The 11,360-nt window shown below is 40.0% G+C and overlaps 1 protein-coding gene across 1 annotated transcript in view; it reads left to right on the forward strand.

Annotated features, from left to right (window-relative positions):
* EDAR (ectodysplasin A receptor) overlaps positions 1–8,250 on the forward strand; it is a 32,544-nt gene extending 24,294 nt beyond the window's left edge. The window contains exons 10-12 of the mRNA XM_078391467.1: positions 183–342; positions 5,088–5,148; positions 6,358–8,250. Coding sequence (XP_078247593.1) covers positions 183–342; positions 5,088–5,148; positions 6,358–6,677 — 541 coding nt within the window. The 3' untranslated portion in view covers positions 6,678–8,250. The remainder of the gene's footprint in view (positions 1–182; positions 343–5,087; positions 5,149–6,357) is intronic.
* Positions 8,251–11,360: the final 3,110 nt, after the last annotated feature.

Below are 11,360 nucleotides of genomic sequence, written 5' to 3' on the forward strand. Positions count from 1 at the left end.
CTTTATTTTCCTACAAGCTGCCCTGTTGCCTCATGAATTCTATAGCAATGTTTACTTACGGCTCAGTTTAGTTATCCTAACATTGTGCATATATTGAATAAACACTTTAAATGTAAGCTAATTTAAGAAAAAGACAGAATTATGCATGCTGCCATCTTAGAGACACATGTTTTGCTCTGCAGTGAAAATGATGCTTCTTCAGAGAACGAGAGACTTCTAAGCCGTAGTATGGACAGTGATGAAGAAGCTGCTATCGACAAGCAAGGGACTCCAGAGCTGTGCTTGTTGTCTTTAGTACATTTGGCTCGAGATAAATCATCTGCAAACAGCAAATCCACTGGCGTAAGTCTCATCTGAATTTTTAAAAAGGGCATGCGATCAATGAGCTTCTGTGTATATGTTTCAGTGGGGAATTGTTCTTTTGATAGAAGCTGGCTAGGGTTGGAACAAACAATATATAAATATTATCAATCCATGGCGTAAGTGCAGGGTCTGAATGAAATTTTCTCTTCCCTCCTGGAAGCTATTTGCTGCAGGAGGGAAGCTGTGATTAATGCCAATATCAGGTGGAGGTGGGGAGTGGCTTTTATCAGGTCCATGGAACAGGTAGAAAGGGTTCAACCACTCTGAACTATTGTTTGCCCTCCACAGGGCAATACAACCCTTACGTAGTTTGGCTTTAAGGCAATTGGAGAAAAGGATCTCAACTGTGGTTGGTGGATATATTAACAAGATAGGCACCGTCCAAGTAGGTGGGGCTCGTCAGCCTTGGAAGGCAGCCCATCTAGGAGAAGGAAAACTCTGATTTCAAACCTCCACTGCCTTGTGGCTATATCCACCGATGGAAAAGGCTTCAGGAGTTAACCTCGAGGCAAAATCCAGAGCCGGAGGCAGTTCGTGACTGTGCACAGTCACGCTCTGGCAATTCCTATGACGTCGCTGGAACCAGTTGTATTGGCTCTTGCCTTTCCATTGGACTACTGCAGTGATGTGGAGAGGGGGGATTTTCTGCTTGGGTAACAGCCTATCCTCCATATTATTTTACCCAGGCTTCGTGCTCTGGAGAGGACCCTCCAGCTTCACATACAGCGTCCAGGCAGTCTGTATCTAGTTTTCATGCCATTGAATTACAGTATTCAGAAATGAAACAATAAGCTTGATTTCTGACTGTGTTCATGTATCATACATTCTAGTAGCTTCCACAATTATCTGAGCTCAAACCTAATGGAGCCACAGTAGTATTGCTTTGACAAAAGAGGAAGGTGTTACCATCCTTGAGGGGAGGGGACCCAAAAGCTTGCAAGGGTATACAAATCTTTAGAGAAATATGGTATAGAACACACACACACACACACACCCCAGTGAGGACTGAGCATGCTCAGTAGGCGTGGAAGGCTGACTCACTGTGTGTGGGGTGGAGGGAGGAATGACACAGGAGTAATGGAATGGCGCCTCCACTCCAATTTCATTGCAGTTTCTCAATTAATTAATGAATATTGTTTCAGCAATGTTTTGGGTAGATTTTGGAAGCAAATCATGTATCTTAAAGCAATTCTGCCTAGTCTGGCTAACTATTTTTCCAGAACTCTGTGATTCTACCTGTTTAGCAGAAGGCCATTAACAACACATTCCTATACACATGTACACAATCAGAAGTAAGGACCACTCAGTCCAATGGCACTTATTCCCATGTAAGCCAGTATAGATCTGACACATAATAAGGTCATCCAGACTCCTTTTATGGTCCACACTTGTTTTGAGAAACTCAAAATACCAAGACAGTGACAATTAGCTGAGACAATGGAGGAAAATTAAAGCAAACTGTGTTTAATAGCAGGATGAATGTCAAATTGGACAAGGCTGGAACAACTTGCTTATTTCAGAATTTATGTAAGTCAATTGGATACAGTTTGGTGAAGAACCAAAACAAAGCAAGCAATATAAATATGATCAGCCACAGATTGCTTTGAAAGAAGCTTGACCCAGAAAAACATTCAGAGCTACAGGTGCAATTTGAATACAAATGAATAATACCATTTTTGCTCAGAAATGCAATGTTTTCCTCAGAAGCTTATTAGTATTCAGATAAAGTTTGCATACCTTGTTGCAAGTAATTTCTGAGGAGCCGGCATGCATCTCAATTATGCAGTCAATTCAGTATTATGACAAGGCACATGACTAAGAGGTGCCTTGTATCTCATAAATTAGCCTCGATTAACCTGTAAGTTAAGCAAACATTGCATGAACACCATAGGATTCTGGCCTTTTTACTTTAGGATAGACACAAGGCCAAATGATAACCCCAATCATTTGAAGATGGATTGTGTACGTAAGTACTAAAACTATCTGAATGTCAGAGCTTTTTATAAGGAAAGGATGTCACACTTTTCACCCAATAGTTTGCAGACTGGCTGACTTTCTTTCATAATTGACCTTTAGCAGGTAAGCACTTCCTTTGGAAGTATCATAGTTCATACCCTAACCCAAATCAAATTTCTAGAACCCTAATGCAATTGATGGATGGGCTGTGTGCAATGTATAGTTTGGCCCTTAGATGTGAAATGATTCTGAATCAAATCCAGGGATACTGATAGTTCTAAAAATCAGCCTAGTTTTATTTGGTTCACCTTTTTTAATTGTGAAAAGAAAAACAAACAAACAAAACTCCAATACATTTTGGCTTGAATGATGGGCCTGACTAAAAGAGAGAGAGCTTTTTGTGTGTGTGAAGTGAGCTACCTAAAGAGAAGGAATCAGTTGATATTTCGCCCACTGTAACTGTGCTAGACATCCTCCCTCTGCTCAGCTATCTGTAAAATACTTTAATATTATATTTGCATAATATAAAAAAATTAAATATGTGCAGGTTCTCCGGGAATGGATGAGAGCACCGCTTGCTTAAATACTGCCAGTTATGGAGCTATCAAAAACACAAGGTTCTTTCAGAGGAAAGGCTGCAAATCCAGCAATAGAAGTGTGGATGTTACCTTTTTGAAATTTACAATAATTTAAAATTTAAATAAGATCTCAGCTTCTTGTGTAGTTTGAATCTCAGTTTAATCTAGCATGTGAGATGCCTATGGGTTCATGGTAAGATTGCTGCAAACAGGACTCCTTGCTCCAGGCTGCTGTTGGCAGGGATGAGGATGAGGATGGGTGCGGGGGATTAATCTTTCTTCAGTCCTGTTTTCTGAATGAAGTGAGCCTAAAGCAATTCAATTTATGAAACTAATTTTATGACATTTCAGCTGGATGTGCTAATGATATGAGGCATGGCAAAATGGCTTTCTGATAGGCCATTAATGCTCAGATTGTAAGCCTTTTCAGAAGGTAGAGGTAGAAGTTACTTGATTTGCCACAGCTGCTTCAGGCCTGCAGACCAGACTGTCCTGGACTTCAGCCGTGCAATGGCCATGTTTTATGTATTTTTCTTGCCAGCTCTGGACAATGTCTGTTCAATGAGCGAAACAGCAAAATGTATGCACAAGAATCCCAAGCAAAGATGCTCTCGCATGAGAAAAATGTGAACTCTTTGTAAAAAGCTAGACTTCAATATCCATTTTACATCCAGCTGTGCAATTGTTTGTTTACTTTAGACTGTTAAGCCTGCTGTGGCTTCCGTACTGCAGAACATGAACCCTTAATTCCAATTTCTCAGCTTTTGTAATGGAATTTGCTTATCATATCTTCACAAGCTGTCATTTTTGGTAGTTGTGACTCCCACTAAAAGCACACAGCAGACATGGCAGAGAGCTTTGCATATTTATTTTCTGAATTTCTAACAATATGTCTCCCCTCTAAGAGAGAAGTGAACATATACCTCACAACTATGTGTGGGTGGGTATGGACAAGATTATGCCCCAAGACTTATCAATGGGAATGTTCCTGCTCTCCCCTTGCCATTCATCCAGTAACATAACGTATGTACAATCCTAGTATGTTACAGTCAAGGAGTTTAAATAACAAACCTGCAAACCAGTTGCATGTAGCCTCCCTTATCTAGCCATTTTTATGGCAGTTGAGGATAAGCCCTTCAAAACAAGCGAGACATGCTTGGTTTAAAAGAGGATATGTACAGTAGTTTGCTGCTGAAATTCAGCAGTAAGGCAGGGAAAACACGCTTTGAAATAAAATAATTTCTGCTTGTTTTAAAGAGTTTTTAAGGTTTACTGCTGAGATGTTTTGCCACCAGGTTTTGACCATGGTGTGGCTCTGGTGTCAAAGCCTGTGACTGGAGCTGCCCAGCCCCTCTTCTAAATGTTCACAGTGAGAGTTACTTCATGCTGCCCATCATGTGGGCTGAGAAGAGGATGAACAGTATAAAGAGAAGTGATTGCTCCCCAGATACCTCCTGGTAGTCCGTTCCCTGGCCTCTCTTGAAATGCTGTGTTTCAAATTAGTCTAGCTTAGTTTGGACTCTGAACAAAAGTAGATATATAGGATTGGATGGAGAACTGTGTGAAGATAATTTTCTTTTCAAAATAGGCCTTTTCTGCCCTTTCTGCCTCAGTGCAGCTGAGTGAGGGTGCATTTTGAAGGCCAAGAGAGCCTATGGAAAAGGCATAAATATCTGCATCGGGGAATAAAATGGTTGGATTCTGTGGATGAGCACCGTATGCTTCATTCACACATGTCTCTGTTTAGCTCCTAAGAAATATTCTGTAGCCTGGTCACTTATATTCTGCAGACTAGATTTCTTAAACTTGTCATGTATAACTTATTCTCTTACTATGTATGATTTAAAGAAGCAAATTATGTACGGCACTGAACTCCTTTCTTGACCAGGGATAATTGTATTCAGCTACTCTGTCTATTTTGTCTGACAATGTCTACACTTTAAAAAAAAACACCAAGCCTGTCTTCATGGCTGTAAAAGCTAAATACATATGTGCCTTTAAACACCACCACAGCAGAGATTCATAGGATGCAGCACAATGTACCAAAAGTCAACAAAATGTTTAGCTACTTCTCTAGGAGTAAAATACCACACGGTCACCCATCTCCCTCTATCTCCTCACACATCTCTGGCAGAAGTATGAAGGTCCATTCTTTAAGAAATAAATGTTTTTGTCTTTTATTTTCTTTAGATACAGAGCCGGAGGAAAAAGATTCTCGATCTGTATGCTAATGTATGCAGTGTTGCAGAAGGTAGGTAAAAATAAAATACATAAAAATAAAACATTAATTTATAATCCCATTATCTGTGTCACAACCAACAGATAAATCTACCTTTAAGGGGAGATTTGGGGGGGAAAGGTGTGTTTTTTGGAAAGAATTGATTATATTCTGGTGACATACGGTAGTAAGGCAATTATATAGCGGAGATGGGGAGAAAGTCCCACTGTGTGAATTTGTTCTTCATTCTTCCTTTACATGTGCTCTTTAGGGACAAACATAGCATAACTCCATATAGGTTGTGGCAGAAGGTACAGAATGGATTGCTTAATTTCACCTTTCAACCTATATCTGTATATGCCTTTTCCTCTCCATAAGCCATTTTGTGCATTGGTTTTTAAAAATTGCCTCAGAAGAAGCTTTTGAAGAATTCTGTCTCTCAGAGCTAGGTTTGTTTTTAACCAGAGACAAGATGGGAAAGCGCGTAGGCCCCACAAAAGGAATGTCACCCTTACCTAAAATATGTGTTGCCCCTGAGGTGAAAATAATATTTCCTTTAAAAAGAAAGGGTAAGGTTCTTTTTGTTGGTGCTCATGAATGGAGACTTCTTGCCTTTACTCGAGTTGGAGGCTTGCAGCTCTTGCCTTGGGCATACACCTCTGCTTTAATTTCCTCGCCTCCTATGATGGCTGGCTGTAAGCTTACACCAGCGGGAAAGGTGTCAGGAAGATGAGGACGGGAAAGAGCATGTCAAGGCTGGGAGCAGGACTCGATTAATAGCTCTACCACAGTCTTTTGCTTTGGGTTAAAGAAAATGTGTCAGAGAAGAAAGAAGATTTTGGTTTTACATGGGGCCAAGCAAAAAATAATAACTGAGCTACTTTTTTGTTGCGTCCACTACAAGGTGAAGTAAAAGGGACAGCGGGGAAATGAAACATCCTGGAAGAATCATCAGCATGAGGGAAAATATATATGCTAGAGTAACAAGGTTAATTACATGATATGTCCAACACTAGCAAAGTGAAGTACATGTACACAGCTTGTATTAATAAGATGTACTACTGCTTTAAAATGCATAGCTTAGAAATGTTATTCCCTTCGGCTACAAATCCCCCATTGCCCTGAGTGGGATGGCCACTGGGCATACTGACTAGGGATTCAAAGTTGTAGTCTAAAAGAAGCAACTTTTCCAAGTTTTAACGTGAACAGGCTTTGTAATCCAATGTTAAACTTTTCTTTTAGGCCTCAGTCCCACAGAGCTACCATTTGATTGTTTGGAGAAGACCAGTAGGATGCTCAGCTCTACGTATAACACAGAAAAAGCCATTGTGAAGACTTGGCGTCATCTTGCTGAGAGCTTTGGGTTGAAGCGTGACGAAATTGGGGGCATGACCGATGGCATGCAGCTCTTCGACCGCATCAGCACGGCAGGCTACAGTATTCCTGAACTGCTCACCAAACTAGTGCAGATTGAACGGTTAGATGCTGTGGAGTCCCTCTGTGCTGATATATTGGAGTGGGCCCAAGTCATGCCCAAACCAGATCCGGTGGTGGCCTCATGACGTGCGTCTTTGTGACATTCATTTCCAAAGAATTTGCATGGATTCCAAGACCAGTGGGGCCCAGAATGGGCAGAGCATTGAGTACACCGATGGCCTTCAGATGGCAGTAACATTTGCTGTTGTTCCAGGATTGTAACGAGTCAATGCTTGCTTTGGTTATCACAGACAAATTCAAGCAGCTCAACCAGAAAACCTCTTGAATGAGGCTGACTATGACCAGTTGGCTAATATAAGATATTACTGCTCATTTCCAACTCCATTTACAGGCATAGATATTGATCCGCCTACCAGTATCATTGCTTGCTTTGAAGAAATCTAACTTAATTGCTTTGGCCTTCTTTTGTTATGGTCCTCAACAATTAGCTACCACCGGAGATAGTGTTGGCAGGTAGATAAAGATAAATATGGCATTTCTGCTTCATCTAACATTTACTATCATTTTCCTCTCAGATAACACATATATTGTATTCTCAAAGGCTTTCACAGCCAGAATCTGATGGTTGTTGTAGGCTTTTCGTTAGGAAGAAAAACATCCAGAACATGGCCAAACAGCCCAAAAACCAACAACAACCAACACATATATTATTATTTTTTAAAAATCCACCAATTGTTTTGGAGTCATACTGACTTTTATTAGCTGAGTTATGATGGCTCAAAAATAACCACATTTGTTCAGTTTCTTCACATTTCAGCAAATAATAATTATTGATATGTGTGGTCCACATAGACATTTCAGAAATGTTGTCATATGTGCCAGTGGAAATTTATGCTAATTGTAATGTTAGCAGAGTTTACTTACAATTGTGGTTTTAAAGGCCATGTTTTATGCATTAATTTGGGGGAAAACTCTGCCCTAGAATTCTAGAATTATCTGGAGGTGTTTACAGACGCTTCAAATTAGGTTGTTACTAAGACAGGAAATTATAAGGCATGTATTAATGCTGTTTGCACGTGTTTCCCCAAAGTCAATTTTAATAATAATAATCTTAGAACTGCAGAGCTGGAATGGACCCTATGGATCATTGAGTCCAGCTCTGGTGAATGTAAAGAAATTTAGGGAGAGTATTTTAAAATATTAGTATCTGTTGACATAAACTTTTACCATATCCAAAAGAAACAGTTTTTTTATATACTGTTTATTAATCTTTGAACTCATGAGCCATATTAACCAAAATAACTGCTCTGTCGACCTCTTATGACAGGAAATGTTAAGATAGTAATCAATGAGAATAAGCCTCTTTGGCTGAATCCTGTTGCTAAGCATAAAAAGGACTTGTCTATACAGGCTCTTTTGAAGAGCACTACTGTGAGCTAAATGGGGTCTAGTATGCCAATTGGCATGATCTTCACCTCCTCATGGTGAACAGGTCTTCAAGTGACTCTATTTGGTCCAATCCCTTCCTACTGGAACTTCTAATCTCATCAAGTGACTTAAGAAGAGAGCCACTTCAGGATATTGGCATATTAAACACTTCCTCTGCTCTTCTATGGAAGGGCAGATAAAGTTTTTTTAAAGACTATTTTAGGGCAGTGCAGATGTGCTGCATCCCTTACAATTAAAAAAAATAGAAAACTTCCTGTTGGAAGAGGGAGGAACCAGGAGGGACCAACGAGGAGGATTTCTTTTCTTTTCTTTGATCCAGCTTGAAGGTCCAAGGAAGAACCTGCCTGAAGTCAAATCCACCAACTTACTTATAATAAATTGGAACTAGAGTAGGCCTATTTGAATCAATGGAACTTATGGAGGAGTTGACTCACTAAATCCTCACCTACTCTATTGTGACTTATTATGCTAAGCAACAAGATTTTAGGATCCCAAAGATAATACCTGGAATGAATCTCAAGAACCCAGATGATCCTCCTCTTTGCTTGAGAAGACTGAAATCTGCACTTGAATCATTTGGAGGACTGAAGCTTGTTCTAATTTTGATCAGTTAACAAATATGAATAAGAAGCCATTATTTGATTTGGTTTATTTTAATTAGTTCCAGTCCCCAGAATACATACAAGAACCCAAAGCTCATGTAAGCTTGTTCTTGTAATTTTTAAAAAATTATGTTTGTACACTGGGCTGACTTGTTCACCATTACTTGTTTTCCCCTTGCATGTGAACCTGAAGGGGAATTTAAAACATGTGCCTGAGTATGCTCACAATTCAGATGGGGTTGTCACGAAAATCATCCACCTGATCTATGCCTTCTGTGAACTAACTGTTCCCTTCGGAACATATATCAGAATCTTCAGATATATATATAATTGCCAATAATTGCTCAGTGGACCTCAGTGCAGAAAATGTGAAGTAGCTGCATTAAGATAGCATTTGAAATGCTAGATGCAATCCCATTGGTTTAAATTCCTCACTGCAACTTCATAGTAATTCTTTTCCTCCCGCCCACTTTTTTAAAAAAAAGTACAGCATTGGTGCAACACTTATGGGAGCCTGAAACATGAAGAAGCTTGATTTCAGGAATGGATACAGCAACAACTGGGTGTAGAACATTGTCCATTCTAACACTTATGGCACAAAAAAATCCATCAGTAGGAAAGTGGTATAAAGGAGCAAATTATCCCTCCTCTTCCATCTGAAATCAAGTAATGGGTACTTGGACCAGGTTAGGAATAAGATGGAGGAGTGTTTGTTCACAGGCACATGCATATATGTGCACTGAGAGATAAAGTGAAAATAAACTCTCCTGATCCTTAAGAAAATTCCTTCTCATTGGGGTCCTTGTGCCTATGAAAGGTTAGATTATGCTCTTGATTTTGAATTAAAGCAAACTCATGAACAAAGGCCAAGGTCTATTGAGGTGCTCTTGTATCTGGAATATTTCCCTTTTCTCCCTCCTGCTTGAGCCCTCTGGAGTGCCGAAATTCTGCTCCAAAGGATTTCCCAGTCTTTCAGAGTTTTTGGGGGGCCAGATGTGTTATAGAAGGGACAGGGGGTGATTACTGTGGAAGCACTGGCATCCTGTGGAAACACACCACTGGTGCCTGGGTAAAAAAAAAACAACTTATTTTCCTTGGCAGGAAGTCCTTGTGAACTCATAATTACAGAGCTTAGGAGCCAGTAGTAGTTTAATTAGCATGTTTGTTAAATTACTGTTCAGTTCATCATAAAGTACTGTGTTGACAGATTTTAGTGAGTTATTATTATTAAAAGAAATTCCATGGCTTTACAAGCATTTTTTAAAAAAATCACAAGTTGCATGACTGAGCAAAAAACTATAGCTCGTATTCCTGAAAACAATAACCATGGCTACCCCCCTTATCTCTTCAGCTGCAATCAAATGATAATAGAAAACAGACTTTACTCTTAATGGAGTCTATGTGATGAATATTTTATATTTTCATTTAGCATATTTCTATATGTGATGCCCAGTCTGGTGGCCTGTATTCTCTAGGTTAAAATTCTTTTTACTATCTTTGAAATGTCAGTTTTCCTCTGAATAATAACTTTATCACCTGTAATTCATTTGCAAAAACAAAATTTGATGGCAGGTCTCCCCCCCCCGTGCAGCTTTTTGTATCCTTTTTCAGTGGTCCCCAACCATTTTGACACCATGGACCAGTTGGGGGAGGCCAGGATCTATGTGTGGGGAAGGCGGGGCACCCCCTGTGCTCGAAGGGGCGGGGTGGTTTGGGGGAGCACATGTGCACTTGCGTGCATGCGTGGGGACTCGCAGGGGGCACACACACACATGCATGCGCAAAGGGGCTGTGCGGGGGGAATGCGTGCGGGGTGGGTGGGAGATCTGTCTTCGTGGCCCAATCCAGCCTAGGCCATGGACTGACACTGGGCCATGGACTGGGGGTTGGGGACCCCTGCTTTAAGTAACCCTTTTCCTTCCTGTCCAGCTTTGGTGTTCTGCTGGAGGCATAGAGGTTCTGAACCCTATGGGGCATGAGAATGGTTCCTCCTTGTGTGGTGAATAGTGTTTGCAAATTCTGAAGCAGTGTTTTGGAGTGCACAGGCCCTGATCCAGAAATGGGTCATGTAGCAGAAGGCCATGCAACCATTGCCATGCTCAGGAACTGACGTTGTTCCTTTCAGTTTTATAATCATTCAGAGGTGTAATACAGTTGGACTTATAAATGCAGTATAGTAATCTTATGAACAGTGTTGAGTATTATATGTATCTTGATCCTCAGTCCTGCTTTGTTCTACTGGTTGGGGAAATCCACAAGTACAGATCTCTTTCTGCTGGCAGAATAGAATTGTGAAATTAAAAGAAAATACACAGGAATTTCAGTTGTTTATGATGTGGTTCTGTGCTTCTCTCCCACCTTCATTGTCGGCCTTGAATGTTTTTCTACAACTAAAAAGTCAGGTAGTCATTTACTGTGTGTCAGTGACTGTTCCTCTACTTTACAGAGAAAGAAAAAAATTGTGTAGTAATTCTTTCTGTTCATCAAGACCTGGGAAACATCAAGGCAGGAAATCAATAGCAGCAATGTGAACACAGGAGCATTTAGCTTTATTTCATTTAGCACACAGAGAAGCTTTTTATCATGTTATAAAATATAATAATAATAATAATAAAGCAGGTCTAATTTTTCATTTCTCACCAAAAATACTTTTTTATTGTAACAATTTTGTGTAATTCTGTATATATAACTTATTATTGTACATTATGAACAAATAAATAAGCTAATAAGATAAAGCAGTGAAACACACACTGGTGT

Source organism: Pogona vitticeps, chromosome 3 (genome assembly GCF_051106095.1).
Source record: "Pogona vitticeps strain Pit_001003342236 chromosome 3, PviZW2.1, whole genome shotgun sequence".
NCBI classification, from domain to species: Eukaryota; Metazoa; Chordata; class Lepidosauria; order Squamata; family Agamidae; genus Pogona; species Pogona vitticeps.